Genomic DNA, 26,201 nt, shown 5'->3' with positions numbered 1-26,201 from the left:
AACAAAGGTTCATTTTTTAATATAAAAACTTTATAAAAGCTTTATGAATTTGGTGTCCTCGTGATCACACTTACCCAAGGAGTTAAGGGGAGGTATGATTTGGAGCATACAGTGAAAGCCATACATACGTAGCCCACAAAAAAATAGCATAAGTATGTTTTTTTGGCAATTTTACCACATTGGGATTTTTTCCCAATTTTTTCCTTCAGCCCCGGCATTTGGACAATACAAGACACCGGTTGCGGGTTACCCATCGCAGGCGTTTGCATAGAAGCACATCCTGCCCCCTGTCTGCTCCAGTGCGGCAGCAGCAATGAATCAGGGGCCATGTTCTCCTGCAGTGACGCAGGGGCTGAGGTGCTCAGTGCAGTGAGGAGGAAATGTCTTACTCACTGCCCCAGCGCTGCTGTGAGAAGAGCAGAGAACCTGTATCTCCTTACTGCAGGAAGTCATCGTCCCCCCTGCTATCCCCCTCCTCCAGCCTCAGCTGAATGTGCCTGCTTACAGACACAGATAAGAGATGGTGACTCATGATAAGGGCCCACCGGGTTTTGACCGGTATCCCGGCAGGCCAGTCCGAGCCTGCACATGGCGAATAATTGCATAATGATGTATGATGTTATCTCTGATGTACCTCAGCTAATGCTCCTTGTTTTGTGATGCTCTACTGTTTCGTTTCTGTGCCAATAAAGCAATTAGAAAAAAATATGTCTGAAAGATTTTGGCAATGCGCATTTATAATAAGTCTTGCATACTTTCCATTTTCTTAAGAAACAAACTTTGTAATTTGTTTTGTCCCTCAGCGTTTACTAGTTTATTACAATTAAATTGTGGGTTAAACCAGAACCATCTTAACAGTTAATTTCAAGATAATTAAAATAATTTGATACAAATGTGGCTTAAGATAATGCGGAAGAAACAAGAAACTCCATAGTGCCTCCATAGCCCCATTTTGCCACATCTTCAAAGTTCAGGTAAACTTGATTTCCAGGTCTTTCCTATCAAGGTTATTGTAAGAAGGATATCCTAGGATAGATTTTTTTGAATAATAAAAAATTTACTGTAAATGTTAGACCTCATGTTGTGTGTTTTTGGGCCGCAAATAACTGGCCTGTATTACAATAGAAAAGACTGCCCGATCAGTAGGCAGCAATAGGTCCTACTCTATAACTTGTAGCTCGGACTATGGAAAACATGCCAGTGTGCAAGCTGCAAAGACATTGGCTAGTGCATGGCCAATATACGGTGAGGCCTAATACCATATATTCTTGTGCTCAAATTACATATGGCTTTCAAGTCTTCTCAAGTTCCTGTTGAATGACTGCAAGAAGAAATCTTTAGAACATGAGGTACTGTTAAAGAATATTTTACAAAACTGTGTAACTTTTTTATTGTATCTTTTAAAAGCAGAACACTTAAAATGATAAAAAGGCCTTATTCTGGAGGCCACACCTTCCCAATCTACTAAAAGGAGTCAAGTTCCACATTATTAGACAAGCCTTCAAGCTAAGACTTTGCATAGTTCTATATATTCTATATGTTCCAGGGTAGTGTATATTTTGTTATAAGATAGAATGTGACATTATATTATTTTCTCTATAACTGATAACTCACAAACATTATGTCTATATTACAGCTTGTATTTGTCTTTGCGTAGAGAGTCTGAAATTTTACTGTGTAGAATCCGTGTGTTGTTTGATTTGTTTCGGTTTGATATTTCTTCTTCAGATAATTTCAATGCTCCCCGACTCTGTTAGAAATATACAATTGGTAAGTCCATATTACATGTATGGCTTTTTTTAAATGATTTCACGGTTAGGAGTTTCTTGTAGATATTAGACATATTTTTTTAAGGAACAAAACACATGAAAGTGCTGAGTCTTTGAATCCTGGATCACGTGCTGGCCAGAATACTGTATCTGTATTGGAACTTCAAGCTTCATTGTTAGGCATGACGCAAGGAGCCATTGCATAACATAACATAACAACAGCACAGTACTGTAATCATAATTACATCATGGTGGATGCAAGGATTCCCTGCAAAATATAACAACTATGATGCTTGGAGCACCGTCGCATGCACAAAACCTTTGATTTCCCAGCAAGTCTTCACTATCCTCTTTTTCTAATTTCCCTTTCCAGTGAATGTGTTGAGGTGTCCAGTCTCCTTGGGAGGCTAACTAAGGCAATTGAAGATCTGGACACTTCAATTAAAAGTAGGTAATCTCCATAGGCTCCCACTGAATCACATGTTTTTGCAGGCACCTTGCACCCAAAAAAGTACATACACCTTGTGGGAGATTTGGCCCAGTAGAGACCGTGGTAGTGGAGATTCGTGATGCAGTTCAAAACAGTGACACCAAGGTAGAGTTCAAAACAGGTCTTGCTTGTGTTTATTTCGACAGCAGGAACAAAATAAAACAGCCTTCACATTCAGGCATCAAAACATAAACAAAATCCTACCCATCTGGGTGCTAGCTAAACAGAGTTCCTCTAACTCACCACTAAAACATAAAAGATGTCGCAGCTCCAGGCACAGAGGTCAGGGCTGTGTGCTCTCCAGCCTCCTTTCAGAGCCATCAGCTCTGCTCAGCAGCTTTATGCAGACTGATTAGGCTGCTCCCACCACCTGTGTCCAAGGTGCTGGACAACACAACCTCAGCACTAAGGCCTTGCATAGTAGGAAAACCCAGGGGAAACATACCGCCCATCCACAGTTAACCCCTTCAGTGTCTCAAAACCTATATACACCTTAAAGTGACATATTACATTTTTTGAGTACACTTACCATTTTCTGTGAAGTAAGACTGGAAGAGTGAATACGCATATCATGAGCAGCTGATTGTTTAGCTTTATAAGCCCTCAGAAGCTTGAGGCGACATTTCTCTAGGAGATCACACTGGGCTCTTAATGCATCTATGTAAATGACAGATAGAAGATGAATAGATGCATCACCTATTCCTGAAAAGATACTGTGTATTCAGATAAACTTACCGGTGATCTTAGGATCTGCATTAGATAGCATGAGAATGATCTTTTTGTAGCAACATCCATGCTTAAATCCTAAAAAAATACAGTAATAGAGCATTATTTCGTTTTTGTAAATCTCAGCTGTATGCATATATACCATCATTTACAGTACAAAATATGTATGTAAGTATATATTGTAATTTATGGGGTAACATGTTTAGCCTCCCTTATTTTTCATGTCAAATTGATCTGATTTAACCCCTTAATGACTTGACCCTTTTTTGCTCCCCTCCTTCAAAAATCCATGGAAAAGTTGGGGGTCGTCTTTGTACGACGCAGAAAAAAGGGAACTAATGCCCTCTACATGCCTGGTTCCCAGCATGAAGCATGGAGGAGAAGGTGTAATATCATGGGGGTCTTTTGCTGGTGACACTGTTGGGGATTTATTTAAAATTGAAGGTGTACTGAACCAGCATGATTACCACAGCATCGTGCAGCTGGTTACATTTATCTTAACATTCAGACTTTGACAAATTATGTGGGAAGATTTCCCATATCTTTACATTCTAGAAAATACTATGACTTTGTGGCAAAACTAAATCTCCTTAAACTGCAAGAAGTGAGCATGTATTGCTTGTTCAGTCCATGATCAACACATTTACTATAATTTCTTAAAATTTTTGCTACTAGACCCAAAGGCTTAAACTTGCTATATTAATTAACTAGACCACCATTGACTTAAAGTAGTACTTTATCTATATAATATGATATACATTATACAGAGTATACCTGGTTCTCCTCTAACTATCTTGCATACGTAGTAAGTTTCATGTGGTGTCAAACCATTAGCGGCTCTTTCAAAGAAATTTGTAATTAAGAAGAGGTACTTTAACGAACCATTTTTATCACAGATGTCTATGGTATCTGAAATGACAGAAAGCAAGATATGTGACATTAACATTTTGTTACCACAACAGGACCTGCTCTAAGTTTTATGCCACAGGTAGTATGTAAGCCCATGTTCATAGAAAGTAATTTGACTGTGTGCCATCCACTGGGTTAAATTTTATGTTCATGTGCATATAGCTTTAAATTTCCCACAAAAGACAACTGTTCAAAAACACATCCCATGAAAAAATTATATCATTTCAGACAAATAAGCATATTTAATATTTAGATAATTGGAAGTTGGCTAAACAGCCCCTTCTGTAACCCTTAACCCCATAACGCAATAAGACGTACCCTTACGTCTAGATGCGCATGGAGAAGTATGAAGAGGGCTCACGGGCTTCACAATGAAGCAAACGCCTGTCGCTAACACCTGCGATTGGTGCTAACGCCGATCGTGGGTATTAACCATTTGACGTCATCGGGGAATGTTGATCCATTGCCATGACACCCTCGGGTCACACAAAATCTCAGGGTATTATGTTTTAGGCTATTTATTACAATGTGCGATTTGCACATTATAATAGATGGTGTGCAAAATCCCCATATACTGCCATACTGTAGTATGGCAGTATATGTTAGGATCAGAAAACCTCTAGTTAAAGTACCCTAGGGAGTCTCAAAATTAGTAAAAAATAAAAAAAAATATTTAAAAAACCCTAAAAATTCAAATCACCCCCCTTTCCCTAGAAGTCATAAATATAAATAAACAGTAAAAATAAACACATTAGGTATCGCCGCGTCTGAAAATGGCCGATCTATCAAAATATAATGCTTGTTTTTCACTACCCAAAGTCGCAAAAGGCATTTTTTTTGTCATTTTGAAAAATATAAAAAATTCAATAAAAAGTGATCAAAAGATTGTGCAGTCCTAGAAATAGAAGCATTGAAAACGTCATCAAAGGTCGCAAAAAATAACACCCTCCACAGCTCTATACACCAAAGTAGGAAAAAGTTATTAGCACCAGAAGACGGCAAAATGAAGATTTTTGTAAATGTATGAAAACATTATAAAACCTATGCAAATTTGGTATCCCAGTGATCGTACTGACCCAATGAATGAAGTAGACATGTCATTTGGGGCACACAGTGAAAGCCGTAAAGTCCAAACCCACAAGAAATGGCGCAAATGTGTGTTTTTTCATAATTTTCACTGTATTCAGAATTTTTTCCCGCGTCCAAGTATATGACACAGAATATTAAATACCATAACTATGAAGTGCAATTTGTTACGCAGAAAATAAGCCCTTTACATGGAAAAATAAAACAGTTATAGATTTTTGAAGGTGGGGAGTGAAAAATAAAGGAGCAAATACGAAAAAGGGCCTGGTCCTTAAGGGGTTAAGGACTGATGACTATGCTGGCACACTCAACTTTAACAAACCTGGCAGATATCCATGAAGGGTTAGCTATGCAATGAGGATGGGTGTAAAAAGATGCATTTTCTATGGGTCTAAAGCCTGCTATATTAGGATGCAATTAACTCCCCCCTTGACTGCCTGACTACCAACCTAGAACCAAACCTCCTATGCGCACAGGTCGTTATACTAGTTGTACGTTATATGTGTTCCTTTTTTTTTTCCTGGTTTTTCAAATTTTTTTTTTATGTAAAAAAATGTTAAGCAGCTACAAAGGACTCTTATAACAACAATTGAACCAGAAACTTGGATACAATCCTGGGAGAAAACAATCAGCCAACAGACCTTTGCCCAGACTTGCTCAACACCAATGGACTTTTACACTGGAGCCAGTATTTTGATATACTTTAATAAAAAAATTAAATACAAAAAAAAACAAAACATATTCCATGCGCTGACCAAAATGTCCTGCATCATTAACATTTTTTGAATGAATGCTTTTACAAGAATATTTTGCTAACACTTTAATTTGTTAAACATATTTTGTCTCATTTTACATTAAAGTGGTCTTCCAGAATTAAGATATTGATTTTCTTCAGATATTTAGCTTATCAAGATAGTAAAAGAAAGTAGGAATTAAGCACGTCAAGGCCATTCTAAGCTCAATGTGCCTGCTCTCGTAAGATCGCAGCAGCAATGCAGTTTAAAGGGGTATTCCCATCTTGGTATTTAAATTTAGTTCATTTGTCATATGTAAACATTTCTTCAATTGGATGTTATTAAAAGAAATGTTCCTGTATGAAGATAATTTCTCATAAATGTAGTCATTCTATCCCTTAGAAACTAGATAGCTTCCTTGGATACGACCACCTCACATTTTCGCAGCGGTGGCCAGACATGCGCTATTGAGCCCTGTCTGACCACCTGGCTTCAGCAATCATTACCACAGGACGGCTGTAGGATCTGCAGTAACTCTTGGACATTTCATATAAAAAACTTTTTGCTTCTTTGTGCAATCACTCCAGCAGAGGTGGCCATATCCAGGGACAGAGTCTTGTTTCTAAGGGACCATATCACTATATTTTTGAGAAATTATCTTTACCCAGGTAATTTTTTTTAATGACATCTAATTGAAGAATTGTTTATATATGGCAGATTAATGAATCTGTATGTGAATGCCCAGACGAGAATACCCCTTTAAGTCTTGACAAGTACCAGCGTGGGGGACTGTCTGGGAACCTGAACAATACACAAGAGATGGACCTGCACTGCCCAACAATAACCACTGATCAAACCATGCCAAAATAAGTAATCAAAAGCCACAAAAAGAACAGAGGCATGAAAAATAGATCAAGCAAATAAAATCTTTATTAATAGAAAAATACACCACAAAACATGCTTAAAAACCTTTAAAAATTGTGAACGAAGTCACAAATGAATGACATCCTCGGGATACCGGCGCTCCCTGGTCCGACACTTACTGAACACGGCTAAATCTTGCATACCAGCCTGTTGGCTCTCTACTGAACCACCCACTGTATTTCAGTGGTTAAGGAGGGTGGAGGAGGTTGGTCGGATGGAGAGTCTCTTGAGCTCGGACCCTAGAAGTGCGGCCCGTTTCCAAAAGACCTGGCAACATTGGATCATCTTTAAGTCATCATCGGCATATAATGCCCTGTTACGAGACGCCCCGGAGAAGACGGAGGAGATCTGAGCTTGGAGGTTTCGCTGGCTGGGAGGGGGGGGGGAGGAAATCTACCCCTTCCCCCCCTGGCCTCTTCAATTCCCCTTTCCCCTCCCCTCCTCCCTCTTTCCTTTCTGATCCTCCCCTCCACTCCTGTGTTTCCTCTTTCATCTATAAATTGGTTGCTATTACTGTGCCTTACCGTTTGATATTATAGACGGATGTTCGTGGCTTATTAGATAATTTCAGTGAATGTTGAATTGCCTTCATCACCTAGTCGCTCCTTAAGAGCGCTGTTTGTAGAGAAAATTTTCTATTTTTATTTATGTTTTGTTTTGTTTATAAACGAAAAATTTCCAATAAAAACGTAATACGAAAAAGAATGACATCCTCGGGAAAGTGCTGGACACATGATAATGTTCACTGTTCCCGGAACTCCAGCTCCCCCTACTGGCCACAATCTAGTATACAACAATGTACAGAAATAAATATTATAAATGGTGAGCTAATCAAATCTTTTGACAAGTCCATACAAATGCAAGATAACAACAAAAAGAGCGGTGAAACACAATAATGGATGTTAATATAATTTGGTTATTTTGTAAAAAACTCTTCTAATGGCATGGTGTACCCCTTACAAAAATCTGAAAAAATCAAGTGATCATAAAAGTTGTTGATGACCAAAATGGAGGGAGTAATGAACTTGCCAAATGTCCGCAGTTACAACTTAGTATGTCTCCTGCAAAGTAAAGTGGTTAGGCTCAAGCGTTCGAGTCAGTGTTCGGACTTTGCCCTGGAATCACAATATGTTCATCTATGGGATTTAAAAACACTATTGCAAGTGCAGGCGGGTAAGTTACCACCTAAGGTAAAAGCTTCAATGATTTTTAAAAATAAAATTGCTGCATGGAAAGCGATCTGGAAATATTATGTGTTGTGTTGGAGACTGTTAAAAAATCTCCCCCTTTGGAACCACCAAGAATTTTCCCAAGGACAACAAAGTTGATTGTTCGAAAAATGGAACAATAAGGGAATTTTGTGTGTCAATGATCTGTTAAGCTTGAGTGAACAGAAATGGCTAACCAGGGAGGAACTGGTAGACATATGACCTATGAGGGGAGCCATTTTTTTAAATTTGCACAAGTTAAATATGCGTACATAGACAGCCTGTATGTTGACCATTCCACTGCAGAAGGTAGAAATCTTGCTTTTATACCGGAGTTTGGTAAAAGAGAAAGGACTGGGCGATGTTTTTTTTTTCACTAAGATCGAAAGGGGTGGTGAACCTTGAGAGGAGCAGTCTTAAAGTGTGGAGAGATACTCCCATCAGAATTCTGCATAGAGCCATCTATGGTTTAAACATACCTCCTTTGCCTAACTGCCTGGAGTGACTGACATCCTGTAATTACCAGCGACAGATCCATACCAGGGGTTGTGGGAGTGCCCCCAATTCCAGAAGTTTGGGGAAGAAATAAAATGCCTAGATGATAGGATGTGGGGTAGGTAAATAGGTTTTGATCCAATAGCACAGCTTTTCATTATAACAATAGCAGTGAGGAAGAACAGTCTATCCACACCATGTGCCTGGTAGCCAAGAGATGCCTTCTGCAACATTAGCTTGATTCACAAGTCCCCCAGACATCTAGAGTAATAGATCAGATGAAGCGGCTGTTTCAGCTTGAGAAGATGGAGGCGGAAAGAACTACGTCTACATTGACGGGTCGTCTATCAAAAAAAGGAGAAGTTTCTTTGTTCACCACTTCTCTCAGGAAGAGCGGATTTCCCTGATGAGGCCTTTTACCATGACACAATGTCCTTTAAGGATTCATTGATGTGTTGGGGCCTTTTTTCGTTTTTGCGTTTCCATTTTTCAGTCCTTTCACTTTCAAAGATCTATTTCATTTTTCCATTTAAAGAGCTGTATGAGTGTTTTTTTTCTGCGTAACAAATTGCACTTCACAGTGACGATATTTAATATTCCATGTCATGTACTGGGAAAATTCCAAATGCAGTAAAATAAATGCATTTGCTCCATTTTCTTGTGGGCTTCGATTTTGTGGCTTTCACTGTGCGGCCCAAATGACATGCCTACTTTATTCTTTGGGCCTGTGTGATTACGGAGATATCAAATTTATATAGGTTTTATAATGTTTTCATACATTTACAAAAATTAAAACCTCATGTACAATAAAAAAAAAATCTTCATTTTGCCATCTTCTGGCTTAATAAGGTTTTCATACTTCAATGTATGGAGCTGTGTGTGGTGTAATTTTTTGGGACTTTTGATGACGTTTGCTACCATTTTGAGGTCTGTACAGCCTTTTGATCACTTTTTATAACATTTTTGGGTACTATTTGATTTTGGGTACTATTTTCCATTACGGGGTTGAATGCTGGGAATAACCCTTCTTATATTTTGATAGATCTGACATTTTGGGATAGGGCGATACCTAATATGTTTATGATTGATTTTTCAATCTACTTTTCAAACCCCTTAGGGTACTTTAATCCAAGGTTATCTAAATGATCCTACCATATACTGCCATACTACAGTAAAAATGTGTGCAAATCGCACATTGTAATAAATGTTGTAAAACGAGACAGCCTCGAGTCTTTGTGTGACCCGAGGCTGTCATAGCAATGGATCACCGCTCCCGGATGATGTCACGGGGAGTGATGATCCAAGCCAACATGGCGGCGCCCATGAAATATGCAGCAAGCACTCACCGCTATAAAGAGGGCTCAGCCTGTGAGCCCTCTCCAAACAACTGCATCCGGCGTTTAAAGGGGTTAAACAGTATTGTTTAAAGCAATGGATGTGGGGGGGCGAAAGGGGTGTAGCTGGGGAGGATTTATCATTTCCCTCTGGGTGGAGGAGTCAGTTCACATCAATTGATATATATATACTACTAGTTGTTGCCCCCAGCGTTGCCTGGTATAGTAAATAATTGCTCTCAGCTATAAAAAAAATTCAGTGGGTCAACAAAAAATATGTTCTATCTATCTCTATATTTATCTCTCTGTCTCTCTCTGTCTCTTTCTCTCTATGTCTCTCTCCCTCTGCCTCTGTATGTCTCTTTTTCTTTCTCTTTCTCTTTCTGTATCCTCTCTTTGTCTCTCTCATTCTGTCTATCTGTGTCTGTCTCTCTCTGTCACTATTTCTATCCATATAACCTCACACATAAGCTGCTCATAGCTGTGATTGGTTGCTAACTGCCACAGCAGCCAGCAGACAATGGGGCTCATTTACTAAGGGTCTTGTGGCCGTGATTCCGTCTGGTTTTCCCGCATATTTCCGTTTTACGGCATTTTGCGCTGAATTGTCCTGGGTTTTGGCGCACGTGATCGGATTGTGGCGCATCAGCGGCACAACAGAAATCGGGGGCATGGCTGTCGGACAACCCGACGGATTCGGAAAAAAAGCAGAATTAAAAAAAAAAATTGTGTCGCAAGATCAGCACTTACATGCACCGGGAAGAAGAAGGTGAACTCCGGCGGAGCAGCGACACCTGCTGGATATTGGGCGCATAAACTTAGTGAATCCTGGCAGTCCTCGACGGACAACGCGCCGCGGGATTGCGACTGGACCGGGTAAGTAAATGTGCCCCAATGTCTTCTGTAGATGGTGGTTAATAAGTTTATTTTGGAAAGCACAGGGTGAAAATTTTGACTCAGGAAACGTCATAGACTAGGTTATAAATGCGACGGTACAGATTCCTTTAGCAGACATGCACACACACATACATAGCCACGACTCTATTCAAGTATACAGCGTGTCTTGTAAACATGGAACATTCAGTCATTTATCCCCTTGTCCTGTCATGGGTGTCGTCAATGAGAAGAGCCCTTTATTGGACAGTATTGGACAGTGCAGCTATATCACTCTTCTGATATCTCTGTTATAATGTGTATTTGACCTACAGTACTGCCAATAAAGTTATTTTCTAGTAGATGAAGTTGAATTAAAGTAACAAAGACACAGGAGCATTATAAATGTCCTGTCTGAAAAAGTGAACTATACATATGTCGTAATGTTAACATAATGTTAATATGATACCTGTCATTGGTAACTGAAATCTCTGCTTCAGGTAATCCAAGAGGTGAATAACATTGCAGTTGATGTTGACCAAAAACTCCTGTGTGTCTGCAAAAAAACGGACCTAGAATATAATAATATTCATAACTTTTAAAATATCTTAAAATATATTATTGGATAAGATTACCTCCATGGATGATAGAGATGAACATATCTGTATTCCGCCAGTAGAATGTTATGTTTCATGTAATGTTCTACACTTGACATCAGCACTTTGTCAGAGCATTGTGACGTCACCTTCATTGCCACAAGACATTTCATCTGCTTTCCTTTCAGCTTGTTATGTACAAATATCTGTTCCTAATTTTTGTTAATGTTTTTTAGAATTGGATTTAATCCAGTTATATACACAGGTCATTATCTGACAGCTTCTAAACTTTGTTCAGGGCCAAGAAGCTCGGGATAACCTGAATAAGACCGTCCTCCTCCTGTCAGAGGCCAAAGCACACGCGATCCATTCTTGTCTATTATCTATTGATGCGGAGAAGTCTTTCCACTGGGTTCACTGGGTGTTCATTAATGCAGTGCTGAAACAAATAGGGTTGGGTCTGATGTCTTGGGGGAAGTTCCTGGCATTATACTCTGGCACTCCTGCCAAGGTTAGAGTAAATGGCAATTTATCCACCTAATTTCCAATTAAAAATGAAACATCCAAGAGATTGATGGAAGGTCCTGAACCACCCCAAGCCCAGAGATAGTGAGGGCCTCCCAGACCTCAAAATGTATCACCAGGCGTTGTTGCTTTTGCAACTCATCGACTGGCATTATCGCTCTACCTCTAAACAATGGGTGTCACTGGAGCAGGCATATTCCCCAGTACTCCTTAGGCTACTCCCGTGGATACCTTTTGAATTTGTCTCCTCCTTTACCCCCCAGGCAACTATCTTGAGATATGCCTTACATGGTTCGATTACTCACAATTCAGATCCTTTATAGCCAGCTGAGGTGCTGCTGCTTTTGATGCTTCCTTCACATCATTTGAGGGCCTGTTCCATTTATACTCACCGCCGGCTCATGCTATCTCGCAGAATTACTCCCTCCCATCTCAGGGCTCAGAGGTACTGCCCTTTGTAAGAAGATGAAGCTTGAAATGGGTGCACCCTTGTCAGAAGAGGATTGACTGCGCTCTTTCTTCTTCACTCATAAATTGTCGACTGTCTGTGCTTGTGCTTGTGCAAGAAAAGGATTACTAAATTTGCTCTTGATGGTGCTTCACCTGGCTTTATCCTCTGTCTTGGACTCCTGTTGGCACTGTGGAACGGAAAAGGGAGATATGTTGCACAACTGGTGGATCTGTGACGCACTCAAGCAGTTCTGGGATCAGGTATTTGCAATTTATGGGCAAATCACGGGTAAGTAGTTGACAACTTCCTCTGCTCAAGCATTGCTTACTGATTCTCCCAGGTCTCATAGGACTTCAAAAGAAAGATTAACTGAGGTTCTGCTTGATTGCAGCTAGAGCAGTGATTCCTAGACACTAGCGCTTCACTGTCTGTCCATCCATATTTGAATGGGTCTAGGAGATGTTGCTTTGTCTTGCATGAAGGAGCTATTGCAGATATTTGTAGGTGTGGAGACCTTGGTTGGAGTTCAAGGCTTCACAAGAGTTTGGGGATCTATTTTGGGGCTAGGCATCCAGGCTTTCTTTGCATCCCTGCTTTTTTGCCCTTTACTTTTCTGTTCTTTTCTTTTCCTCCATTTGTTTCCCCCTTCCTTCTTGTTCCTCTTTTACTAAATGGGTGTATCCTCTGCTCTTGTCTTCTGTATTCAAACCTTGTTTAGAGGCCTGGGTCATGTACTTATTGTTCTCTCTAAATAGGAAGCATAATCCCTTCCTAACATGTCTGGCCGAGAGTGTTCCATAATAAACAGACCTTGGGTACGTTCTTCCTTACACAACATATACATCTCACGCTAGGGGGTATCTGTTAGGAAAACTTACGCCTGGAGTACTGTACGCCAAACTACCACACGGTCTGAGTGCAGGCTGACAGAGCAGAGCAAGAGGGCGAACTAACCCTGCGCTGTTCTACCAACTAGACCCTACCAAGGCAGAAACCCCCTTGAAGGTAGGGAGCCTCTGCCGCAGGAACCTCCTATCTACCCTGCAAGGCCTTGAGAGGTGAGAGGAACCCAAATAGGTCTGTCATCCACAGTGAGGTGGTACAGACAGAAAACTTCAATGTGGGAGTTAGGACAGTATACAGTCAGGGGGAAAAAACAGGACGAACAAGGATGAAACAAGCGGGGTTCAAGACAGCATAAGAAACCAAAGCAGACACAAGGAAAGAGAACTAAAGATGTAAAAACACTGAACATAGTTATACAACATATTATATTACAAGTATAAGACAGGAGGGAGAGGGAAGACAACATAGGGGAGAAGGGAAAGTAGGGGGGGTCCTAATGGGAATGGTTCAGACTCTTGAATGGTATGTGATCCACATCTGCCATGTGTCATTAAATAAAGACATTTTGTACCAGACAATAAAACTTGTCTAAGGTGACAGTAGACTTTTTCCAGGAAGTCGCAATCTCTATTTTAGCTGCCATAAAGAAGATTGGAATCTTCTGGCAGATGCTGAAATGTCAGGGATCCTCTCATTTAGCAGGGCTTGGCTAGGGGATAGAGTCAGATTTATCATAGTTATAGAGTACAGCATGTTATAAATTTGTCTCCAAATCTCCGGATCTTAGGGCATTCCCACCAAATATGAAGGTGGGTGCCTCTGGTGCCACATAGGTGCCACATAGGAAAGTATGTTGGGGGCACTTGGGAGCGATGCAGACTGGGACTAAGTACCATTGGAGCAACACTTTGTAATTTGCCTCTACCAATGACATATTAATGGAGACTTTTGCTGTATTTTTAGCCATATCCTGCCATTCTCTCAGGAAAAAAAGGGTTTATCTAAGTCTCTTTCCCATGCTAACATGTATCCAAGTTTCCTAGATTGGTCATTAATGATGTGATAAATATTGGACAAAGTGTTAGGGATACCTGCCATTTTCAGACACAGACCTTAAAATGGTGTGATATCTGGGAAGGATTCCTTCAACCCTTGGAGGAAATTATATGTTTGGTGGAATCTCTATATTTCTAAACCTGGCATATCGTATTTAGATTTAGATTTAGTATTCTCCAGACCTAAGACCCAAGCTATCGCAACTCGCAGACTGTTTAATCACTGTGCAGTGAGGTAGGGTCTCCTTTTTATGCGAGACCACTAAGGATACCAGCCTGGAGGTGTAGTAATACTCCGAGGCCTCCTTGTGCCTTAGAAGTGTACATTGTGGTCGCCAAGATCCTACTTCTCCTGGGGCCCCATATAAATTTGTTTATATACTTTTGCAAAGATTTTAGGTTTGTAATGGGTACATCAATCAGGACCGTTTGAAAACAGTACAGTAGTTTCGGCAGCAGGGTCATCTTCACAGCCAATATTTAGCCCATCCATGATAATGGCTGTGATAGCCCATCAGGTGACTCACTTATTCATGTCCCCTCTCAGCTTATGGAAGATTGGTTTTTGATTAGCAGTGAAAAGGATATTAATTGATGAGGTCAAAAACATGCTCAGGTATGGAATTTTATCTTTCCTCCATTGAAAATCAAAGTTAAATTACAGAAATTAAGCCATTGGGATAGGTACGGAGATATTTAGGGACTGGGATTTATTATGGTTTAGTTTCGAGCCCGATAGAGCAGATTTATCGTGGTTTACCTTTGAACCTAATAGAGTGGAGGTGTAGGACTAAAGTCTAGTGTAAGTTAGAGAAGTGAGGTAAGTTAGGCAGTTAGGAAGGGGGGTAAATGGGAAGGATAATATCAATAAAATGTCATCTGCAAAAAGGGCATACTTATGCGGCACTCCTTCCACCTCCAGCCCCTTAATATTTTAATTCATCCTGATCAGGTGAGCCAAGGGGGAAGAAGAGAGGGGGCAACCCTGGCGCATTGCTCTTAATATCGGGAAGGGTGGAGATAAATAGCCTGCCATATTATCCCTGGCAAATGGGGAAGAGTATAAAACTTTAAGTAAGCCCAAAAACTTCGCCAGATCCCTATCTACCCACAGTATACAGCAGGTAGTCCCAGTCTATTGAGTCAAAGGCTTTGTGTAGGTCAAACGAGAGGCACATGATTTTATTTCTATGGACCCCTCCCCAGACTTAGCCTTAGAGATCAGATGGAACAATTGATCCTGGTGGCCATGATCTTCGTCAATATCTTCATGTCGACATTGATTGATATGGGTCTAAAGTTCTGACATGAGGAGGGGTCTCTATCGGGCTTGGGTATAACCGAAATCATTGCCTGTAGCAAATCTGGCAAGGGAAGGCGTCCCTCAATCAGTTGGTTAAAGTATCTAACCATATGAGGTCCCAGGGTGGGGCTAAGCTTTTAAACATATAAGCCGTGCGGGCACAGCAATTTGGAAGGCTTAAGGGCCTTAATAGCCTCCTCCACTTCTTGTAACATGATTTAACCGTTGCCTATGGGCTTCAGGGTAAGGATTGTCAAGTGTTTAAACATTTCCTCAGCTTTTGAGATATCAAAACGTTTTTTATATTGCAATATATTTTTTTAGTAGAATCTACAAAAATTACCACAGCCTTAGTATGCTGTAGTATGCTGTAGCCTCCAGGAGAATATTACTACTCGGAGGCTGTAAGACCTGTGATATTTTATGACGTGGCTGCAGGGTAAAGCAATGCACAGAGCTGCACAACTTCACCAGTAAGGTGAGGGGGAAACATGATGGGACTAAAAAGGGGTTAACTGTAGGAAGGGGTAACTGAATAAGGAGGGGGGGACATGAGGGGGTAAATTAATTGAGCGCTGTGAGGGGGAGGCACATTGAGGGGACTGTGGGGGCCATTACTAGGGGCTGTGAGGACACTACTGGGGGGCTGTGTGCTGACATTACAGGAGACAAAAACTGGGGACTGTGAAGGACATTAGTGGAGGTTGTGTGGACATTATTGGGGACAAAACGGGGAAGCTGTGAGGACATTACCAAAGGCTGTGGGGGACAATACCGGGGGGTGTCAGGACATTTCCTAGGGGGCATTCACAAGTGGCACTAGTGTTGCAAGTGTTGCCAAAAGCGTTGCTAGCGCCCAACGTTTATAGATTATAGAAGCAGGATAACACTGTCAGGATATCAAAATGTAGGAACAATGAAGAACATAAGATGTTGGTGTGGAGAACTCCACAGGGAGGACACATGGCTGAAGAGGAGACGGGGTGATGCCTAATGGAGAAGATCTAGAACAACTACAGGCCAGGGACACGCTGCCTGCAGGCACTGGGAATGAAGTAGGGATTTCTCCTGTTGTCTGTATTTACATATAAGTAAAGTTGTTATTGGCACAACCATATGTGAGGGGGTTATGTACAGGAATATACATACCTCTTGTGTAACCCCCTCATCCTCATAGACTGTAAGCTCTTGTGTTCCATAAGACTGTTTGTGCTCTGTAATGTAATATTATATTTGTATATGTCCCCTATGACTTGTTAAGCGCTGCAAAATTTTATGGCGCTATATAAAGATTATTATTATTATTACAGAAGCGGGAAGGGGCAGAACTTTAGGGGGTGCAGAGGTTGCGATCGCACCTGGGCCCAAGAGGTTTAGGGGGCCCTTATGGTGTCACTTTCCCATACGAGAAGACTATTACTATAAACCATACATTATAGTTGGGGGCCTGGCACAGACTTTGCACTAGGGCCCATCAGCTTCTAGTTACGCCACTGGGAGAGGGCATTACTGAAAGTGTGATACATATGCATTGGTGGCCGTGGGGTTCCTTCTCTTTAGCTTCCTGGGTCATCTTCTGTATATTTGTGTGAAATATTTAGATATTGTGATTGATTCCTTTAATGTGTTGATATGGATGTACCTTTGTTTCCCCTTTCCTCCTTCCTTTTCTCAGGATGTTTCCTAAACCAAACATGCCACAGCTTTTGGTTGATGTTTGTATTTCAAGTTCTATTTATTTTTGTCTTGATTGACATATTGTGGCACATTTACTTACCCAGCCAAGTTCACCCGAAGTGCATTGTCCGATGACAATCCACTGTGCCGCGATTCACTAAGATTGTGCGCGCGATTTCCTGAATATGTCGCTTCCCACTCAGGTCCGCCGTAGTGCACCATTTTCTTTCCAATGTATGTAACTGCAGTGGTTGTGATACAATTTGAATAATAAATCCCGCTCTCAGTCTGAATCAGTCGGATCGTCCCGCAATTTCTGTCCCAGCGGCACAAATCCCGAAAACCATGAACAGTCCGATGGAAATGCGATCCGCTGACCCTTAGTAAATAAGCCCCATTAATGATAACTTGATCTATGAGAAGTTTAGTTTTTTTTTAACAGATGATTTTTAAAAAATATATAATGCTTCTCTACTAAACAGCAGCACCGACACTGTACAGTAATCATTAAAGTGTCGGCACTGCTGTTTAGTGAGGAAGCAGGGACTCCTTGCATCACATAAGAATTCTGTCCCCTGTTGTCAGTGACACAAGACACTGCATGGACCATTTTCATAGACCACACAAAGTGTAAGCCCTAAGCTAAGTAAGAGGTGGCAAAATTTTACTCTGGGTCTTTATATAAATATATGCATTGTCTTCCAGCATCAGACACTGTGATAAATCTGGAACATTTTTAGGGTATCCAAATGTATTTTGTGAAAATATCTGTGGCACTGTTTTCTCTGGATTCACCACTAGAGAGCATAATGATAATATTGCTGAACCACTACTTGTTCATGTTTTATAGTCTGTACCTGGGATTTGTCAAAGTCATATAAATGATAGAATACCTATCAATTTCAGGAGAGGAGCTATATGCCATTCTGGAAACAAATACAATGGGTCGTATGCTGGCAGCTCCCCTTTAAACACTGTGTACAGTTTCTTTGTACTTGTGGTGGTTATACTTGTGCAGATTATCATTCATTGAATTCTGCAAGGAAATAAAAAAACTGCTCAACTGACCTCAGCTTTACCAAAAATAACTTGGCATGGCCAGATGGATGGCTTTGAAGAGTTAGGTCATCCTTTTTCTGGATATGAGAATGTATGTGGCTGTTATATATATATAGGTATATATATATATATATATATATATATATATATATATATATATTATATATATTTATATATATGATCTGTTTATATATTATTATTTATATATCGAAAGCAACTTAAAACTTGCTCCTTTTAAGCATAGGAACTACGGTAATGTTCAAGGAGCACTTCCCCAATACTCACCTCTTGACTTCTTTACGCATCCCTAAATAAATTTATATTTGAGGCATTGTTGCTGTCAAATTCTACCTGTCTGAATCCATATCTTGCCCCATAGATTTAGCAGCATTTTGTTTGTTATTTGTGATCTCTTTAGAGATTTACACCGTAAAATGTGTTTTTATTTTATCTTTTTTTGTGTAAGGGGTTACTTGAACTTGTTAAATTTTACGACTTGGCCTTTTTTAATTTTTTCACTTCCATTTTTCACTCACCACCTTAAAAAATCTATAACTTTTTTATTTTCCACATAAAGAGCTCTGCAACTGCTTATTTTCTGTGTAACATATTGCAGTTCGTAGTGACGGTATTTAATATTGCATGCCGTGTACTGGGAAGCAGGAAAAAAATTCCAAATGCAATGAAAATGGTGAAAAACACATTTGCGTCATTTTCTTGTGGGCTCGGATTTTACAGCTTTTTGTACCCCCTGTACAAAATTTTTTGGGGGGATTTTGTCATCTTCTGGCGCCAATAACTTTTTTATACTCTGGTGTACGGAGCTGTGGGTTGTGTCATTTTTTGCAACTTTTGATGGCGTTTTCATTGCTATAATTTGTAGGACTGTACGGCCTTTCGATCACTTTTTATAAATTTTTTTATATTTTTCAAAGTGGCAAAAAAGTGCTATTTTTTACTTTGGGCGCTATATTCCACTACAGGGTTAAATGCAGTGAAAAAACGTTATTATATTTTGATAGATCGGGCATTTTTGGACGCGGCGATACCTAATGTGTTTATAAATTTTACTGTTTATTAATATTTATATCAGTTCTAGGGAAAGGGGGGTGATTTGAATGTTTTTTTTATTATAATTTATGTTTTAACTTTTTTTTAATTTTTGCTTTTAATATTTTTAAGACTCCCTTGGGTACGTTAACCCTAGGTTGTCTGATCTATCCTATCATATACTGCCATACTGCAATATGGCAGTATATGGGGATTTTACTCCTCATTCATTACAATGTGCTGATAGCACATTGTAATGAATGGGCTAAAACGAGACTGCTTCGGGCCTTCGTGAGACCCGAAGCTGTTATGGCAACGGATCGCTGCTCCCCGTGACGTCATCGGGGAGCGACGATCCGCGGCAAGATGGTTAATGATGCTGGCGGCGAACGACGTGAAAACACCCGCTATATGCAGCAAAGACTTCCCGGCTATGGAGAGGGCTCGGCCAGTGAGCCCTCTCCATGCACCGGGACCCGGCACGGTCTGTACTAGTACGGCGCGCGTCGGGAAGGGGTTAATAAATATCAATGCTAATTTACAGGAGGCTGAGATATAGCTACCCAAGTGATTTCTTGCAGAGTACACCAAAAACAAAATAGCGTCCAGCTCACCAACAAAGCTCTTGGTTTCCCAGTGCACGGAGAAGTAATCCGAAGTCTCTCCGTTCAACAGCATACAAAAGGAAAAACTCCTGCATATACATGGGAATCCATAAAAAATAGTAGCTTTATTTTATCCACATAAAAATCCAGACATCACGATCATCACACAGCAAAAAAACAACGCATTTTGTCCTACCGAAATAAGTCATGGTTTACATTTGATGTAACTGATTTTGTGGATCAATGCAATGTTTTACAACTACGATCCCTCATGTTGGAGTCCCTCCCTAAATCAGATAAATTGGAAAAAGGATTTAATACTAGAAACCCTGTTTTTTATCCAATATCATCACACAGCGGTGTTTTGGACAAGTTCAAAATAATGTGTCAAAATAATCTATATAAGGGTAATCTTAGTATGAGGGAAAAAATGCATTGGAAGATATAAAATAGCCCAAAGATTTGCTAGTATGTATGTCAGATAAAGGGGGGAGGGGGGGGGCAATAGTTTTGCTAAATGCCTCACTATATAAATAATTAAATGAAAAAATGTTATCTGATGTTATCTGATACCGCAAATTGACCAGTGATCCTACAAAAGATGTTCTGTCCAGTTCTGTCCAGTGCAGGAAGGCACAAACATGTGGATACTTGATGAGAAAATTGCAGAATACTTGTATGTAGAATACCTTGTCATGCCAGTTTTCCACTCCCTCCCCAAGGTTCACAAGGGTAAATTCCCTCCCTCATGTAGACCCATTGGGGCAGATTTATCAAGTGTCTGAAAGTCAGAATATTTCCAATTGCCCATGGCAACCAATCACAGCTCCCCTTTAAAATATTCATGAGCACTGGTGAAATGAAAGCTGAGCTGTGATTGGTTGCCATGGGCAACTGGAAATATTCTGACTTTCAGACTGCTTGATAAATCTGCCCCATTGTGGCGGGTATTGGGAGCCTTGGGGAGCGATTGGAAAACTGGCTTGACCATAAGCTACAGCCCTTAGTGGTTATCTCCCCATGCTATCTACAAGACACAAAACATGTCCTTCACATAGTAGATAGATTACAATAGAATAAGGGATATAATTGGACAATGTGCGATGTAGTGGCACTTTACTCCTCAATTCTGTATGACCTTGCAATAAAATATCTATATTTGCATTTAAATAAATATAAATAAATATAGTAGATATTCAGATGAACTTAAAGAGTACATTATCATGATCACTGAGTTTTTGTTACGACAAAATTTTTTTTGTTTTTGACAAGACTTTTTATTTGCAAGTTATTCCCCCTCACTCGCAAATATTTATAAGATTCAATGGGAGGAGAGATTTCTCTTCTCAGATACCAAACCCTTTAAAAAACACGTAAAATGGGCAGGAAGATTAAGAGACGATCTGATATATGTCTGGGAGGGCACTTCAGTAGAATTTAATAACTTTGCCAAATACTGTACATAAATGCCGATGATATGAATTTACAATTTACAACTACCTTATATACTCGAGTATAAGCCTAGTTTTTCAGCACAAAAAAATGTGCTGAAAACCCAAACTCGGCTTATACTCGAGTAAAAAATATATAGGTTTTACCAGGTTTTTGTGGTAAAATTAGGGGCCTCGGCTTATACTTGGGTCGGCTTATACTCGAGTATATACAGTAATTTATTTTATTACAACAACTTTTTTGGATATAACTGTAAGGAGTGACACAACAGGCATTAAAGTGTCTCCCTTTCGCAAAGATATGGCAGGAAATTCGGTGTTATTGGCCACATCGTGTCATCTGCAACATGTGTGTTAACAACATGCCTTTGGGAGAATTAACCAGAAATAGCTCTGATGAGGTTACCTTTAAGGAGGAGTCTAAAATGACGTATAGTAGGTTAGCAGAGAGAGGATACAAAGGTAACATATTGGATGGTGCAATGAGAAAAGTCAATAAGATGCAAAGGAGGGACTTAAACCACGGGAAGTAAAAACAATGAAATGGAGTACAAAAGAAACACCTTTAACATTTGTCACAACATATAGCAAGCAATACAATAAAATAAAAAATATTGGTAAAAGGTATTTACCGATTCTTGAACAAGACGAGGATACAGCAAAATGTCTCCAGACAGGAGTCAGGTTTAGTGCCAGACGAGCCCCTACCATTGGATCAAAGGTATCGCCGAGTTTGTTTTGTAGTGTGAACAATGATGTAGGAAGCAATTATTCTTGGCTTTACTTTCCTGGTAACCAAAAGTCTGGACACTCCATGTGTAGGGCATGCACACATTTAGAGACGGAAAACTGTTTTTCCTCTTATGTAACTAATATTAATTATGATATAAAAACCTACATTAATTGTAATACCTCATATGTTGTATACCTCATAGCGTGTAGTGAATGTTGATTACAGTATGTGGGCTGCATGACGTGTCCTCTAAAGAACAGGATAAGACGTCACCTTTCAGATGTATCCAGCCGCATCACAATACTTTTGAAGTGTTCACAATAAAGATGTTTCTACATTTGTATGGAAGGACATAGAAAAAGTTCAAAAACCATTGAGAGGAGGTGATTTAAATAAGAAACTATTGAATAGGGAGACCTATTGGATGTTTCTGTTAAAAACAAGACACCCAATGGGTCTCAATCTCAGAAGAGATTAGATTTTGTGTTATTAAGCTTGTTATCTGCTCTTAAGTGTGAACAATGACCTAGCTTTAAGTGGTTTTGAAATATTTCATTGATTTGCATATATGTGCCCTTGACCTAGGTGAGTCCTGATGCGATATAACACATATAGATTACCGTATATACGGTATATATGTGCTGAAAAACGTCCCCTCGGCTTATACACGAGTCAATATAAAGTAAAAAATACTTAAAAAATAATAAACTTATATACTCACCCTCCGATGGCCCTGATGCGCAGAACTGCTCCCCCAATGTCCGCGCAGCTCGTCTTCTGGCTTCCGTGCCTGTCTTCTTTCTTCTCTAACATCCTGCTGGGCGCCGCCATCTTTCCCCACAATCTTACAGAAGAAAGAAGACAGGCGCGGAAGCCAGAAGACGAGCCACGCTGACATCGGGGGAGAAGCGCTGCACAACGGGGCCACCGGAGGGTGAGTATAAAAGTTTATTATTTTTTTTAATGCTGGGCTGGCTGTATACTACTGGGGGCAGGCTGTGGTGGCTGTATACTACTGGGGGAAGTCTGGGCTGGCTGTATACTACTGGGAGCAAGCTGTATACTACTGGGGGCAGGCTGTTTACTACTGGGGGCAAGCTAGGCAGGCTGTGTACTACTGGGGGCAGGCTAGGCTGGCTGTATACTACTGGGGGCCAGCTGTTTACTACTGGGGGCAAGCTGTATGCTACTGGGGGCAGGCTGTATACTACTGGGGGCAAGCTGGGCAGGCTGTATACTTCTGGGGGCAGGCTGAGGTGGCTGTATACTACTGGGGTGGCTGTATACTACAGGGGGCAGGCTGGGGTGGCTGTATATTACTGGAGGCAGGCTATATACTACTGGGGGCAGGCTGTATACTACTGGGGACAGGCTGGGCTGGCTGTATACTACTGGGGCAGGCGGGGCTGGCTGTTTACTACTGGGGGCAAGCTGGTCAGGCTGTATACTAAAGGGGGCAGGCTGTATACTACTGGGGGCAGGCGGGGCTGGCTGTATACTACTGGGGGCAGGCTGTTTACTACAGGGGCTGGCTATACACTGGGGGGGGTCTGTGACCAATGCCTTTCCCACCCTCGGCTTATACTCGAGTCAAAAGGTTTTCCCAATTTTTGGTGGTAAAATTATGGGTCTCGGCTTATACTCGGGTCGGCTTGTACTCGGCTTGTATATACGGTATATGCCATTCTATACAGTTTATGTCATCTGCCCTATAGTGTGAGCTGCGACCTAGCATTAAGTGTTTTGAAATTTCTCACTGATTTGTATACATGTGCCTTTGGTTTAGGTGAGTCCTGATATGATATTACATATATATAGATTATAATGAGAAAAAACAAATGGCTTTTTGTAAGATGTTTTTATATAAGTTAACTTTTAATTATGTGTTAAGTTTTGAAGCACTGAGCATTCTCTGGCCAGTTCACACAATTATCAGAGTTCAGGTGAGACTGATTCAGGTGCCTGTTGATTGCACAACTGGTATAAGAATGCTGGGGGCACAACCTAAAAAATGTAAACCATGACTCAGTCTGGTAGGATGAAACGCATAGTTTTTTTTTTGCTGTGTCCATGATCGTGATGTCTGGATTTTTATGTGGATGAAATAAAGCTACTATTTTATACGGATTCCCATGGATATGCTAGAGTTTTTCCCTGTTGTATGCAAGTGATTTCTTGGGAGAACCTCGGTCATTGCTAGTTGCTAGGGGCGTCAATTTGCCAGGTTGGCTGTTCAGCTCACATTCCAGCAATATGTCCGAGTTGTGCATACGGAACCCAAAGCCGATTGGAAACATCGGATACGCTCATGTCTATGAAAGTGTCATGCACGGAGGTGTGGGAGAGTCTCTTGAGGCTAAAGACAGTGGACTCCCTGGACCACCGCAGGGGATAATGATACTAGCCGCAACCCGGGAGCGGAGTCTATGTGGATCCCTGGTCTTCACCAAAGCCCGCCGCAAAGCGGGATGGTATTGCTGCAGCGGGGTAGCAGCCAAGGTAGTGACACAGGGTAGGCAGGACCTCTGGATGGCAGGACCTCTGGTTGGCAGGACATCTGGTTGGCAGGACCTCAGGATGGCCACCAGGATACAGGACCGCCACAGGAGTACAGGAGCGCCACAGGAGTATAGAACCGCCACAGGAGTACAGAACCGCCACAGGAGTACAGGACCGCCACAGGAGTAAAGGACCGCCACAGGAATACAGGACCGCCACAGGAATACAGGAACACCACAGGAACACAGGAATACCACAGGAACATGGGAAAAAAAAGGAGGCGTCTGGAAACACACAGGAACAAGGAGGCGTCTGGAAATGCTCAGGAAACACGGAGGGCTTTCACTTCAGTGGAAGGACTTGAAGATCCCACAGAGAGTGAAGGGAGGTGCCGGATCATAAGGGCGACATGGATTGCGGCACCCGCGATCCGAGATCCGAGATATGGATTGCGGGGTCACCTATAACAGAAAGACACCTTTTGTTATTTTCTTTGACACTTCAATATATGGAACTCATGTTTTCATTGATACCATGATGACGTTGATTCAGAGATTAAGTAATTAACATGAAACATCAGGTTATCAAAGCAGGTTATGATCTACCAACTACAGATTACATTATAATGTTTTGTTAAGCATATGTAGTCATAATCTACAGCATTGCAAGAGATCATGAAATAACAGTTAACCCCCAAATCCACTCGTAACAGTGTTAAATAGCCATTGTGGAGGGCCCATCCATCTTAATGAAAACAGGTATAAACATAAACACACAAGACAAACACACAAAGGTAAAAGACATGTGGGCCATTTCTTAAGCAACCCTCTGCTGTGACAACGCGCCCCAATATGATTTCCAAAGTTTTACTCGTCTCCCTGCCTGCATGTTTCCTGTGTCCCCAGGGTGTGGTTTGATCAAGCAGCAGGTTCCCTCGCCCTCTGTGAAATGCTTGTCACACTGCATTTAAAAAAAACCCTCCTCCCTTTCACTCCGGACCCCTTCCTCACTCCTCTTCTTACTTTACTCGCTGATCGCAGCAAGAAGCACCTTCTTCTGCCCAGCACAGATAGAGTGGAGACGGCTGGACCATCTTCTCTAATGCACTTATTTTTGCTAAAAATAAATAGTTTATCATAAGTCTATAGAACTACATTCACATATGTTATGAATATATATAAATGGACTGAATGTCTGCTGTCAGTGTTCATTTAAATCATGCTAGCTTTTAGAGCATAGCAAAAAGTCTTGTGGTGACGGCTTCCACCCCTGGTCAATATCCCCGTCACAGGCTTACCTTCAGCCACCGTATTTGGCCATGTTTCAGCTCCCTTAGGGCACGGCCAGCAGTCTCTCTCTTGGTAGCCCCCTGCTCTCCAACATCGCCATTTTGTGCTTGGTGATGTTAGAGAGAGGAGTGCTAGCGATCTGTCCCATTACTGCACTTTTAGCGATCTTACCCATTCCCCCCACAACTGCACTTTTAAGTGCAATCTAATAAAAGGAGTAGTTGTTGTTGAAGGAGTGGTCTTGTGGAGGACTCGTTGTCATTAGTAGTCATGTGGAGGATGTGGAGGAGTAGTAGTTCTGTGGAGTAGTAGTTCTGTGGAGTAGTAGTTCTGTGGAGGCAGAGTATTTCTATGTAGGAGGAGTAAGTCTGTGGAGGAGGAGTAGGTCTGTGGAGGAGTAGTAGTTCTGTGGAGGTGTAGTAGTTCTGTGAGTGTAGCAGTCTTGTGAAGGAGTAGTAGTCTTCTGGAGGAGTTTTAGTCGTGTGGAGGAGTAATCATGTGGAGGAGGATTAGT

The 26,201-nt window shown here is 41.0% G+C and overlaps 1 protein-coding gene across 1 annotated transcript; it reads right to left on the bottom strand.

The window, feature by feature from the left end:
* Positions 1–1,365: 1,365 nt before the first annotated feature.
* Positions 1,366–11,262, bottom strand: C9HXorf65 (chromosome 9 CXorf65 homolog). Its single transcript, XM_072125908.1, has 6 exons — positions 11,184–11,262; positions 11,018–11,104; positions 3,760–3,894; positions 2,995–3,063; positions 2,789–2,916; positions 1,366–1,750 (listed from the first exon to the last, which is right to left on the bottom strand). Exons 1-6 carry the CDS (start codon positions 11,206–11,208, stop codon positions 1,631–1,633), a joined length of 564 nt encoding a protein of 187 aa, XP_071982009.1. The 5' UTR covers positions 11,209–11,262; the 3' UTR covers positions 1,366–1,630.
* Between the last annotated feature and the right edge of the window lie 14,939 nt (positions 11,263–26,201).

This window comes from Engystomops pustulosus, chromosome 9, assembly GCF_040894005.1.
Source record: "Engystomops pustulosus chromosome 9, aEngPut4.maternal, whole genome shotgun sequence".
Classification (NCBI taxonomy): domain Eukaryota; kingdom Metazoa; phylum Chordata; class Amphibia; order Anura; family Leptodactylidae; genus Engystomops; species Engystomops pustulosus.
Note: the sequence above shows the minus strand (reverse complement) of the source record. Positions and strands in the feature narration are given on the sequence as shown.

What these genes read in the sequence shown, in the direction of transcription:
- C9HXorf65 (XM_072125908.1), bottom strand. Translation starts at nt 11,208, where the DNA reads ATGTTCATCTCTATCATCCATGGAG. An exon ending in GATAGTTAGAGGAGAACCAG is followed by an intron (nt 3,064 to 3,759) that starts GTATACTCTGTA and finishes GTATTTTTTTAG; the next exon opens with GATTTAAGCATGGATGTTGC. An exon ending in TGCAGATCCTAAGATCACCG is followed by an intron (nt 2,917 to 2,994) that starts GTAAGTTTATCT and finishes TCATTTACATAG; the next exon opens with ATGCATTAAGAGCCCAGTGT.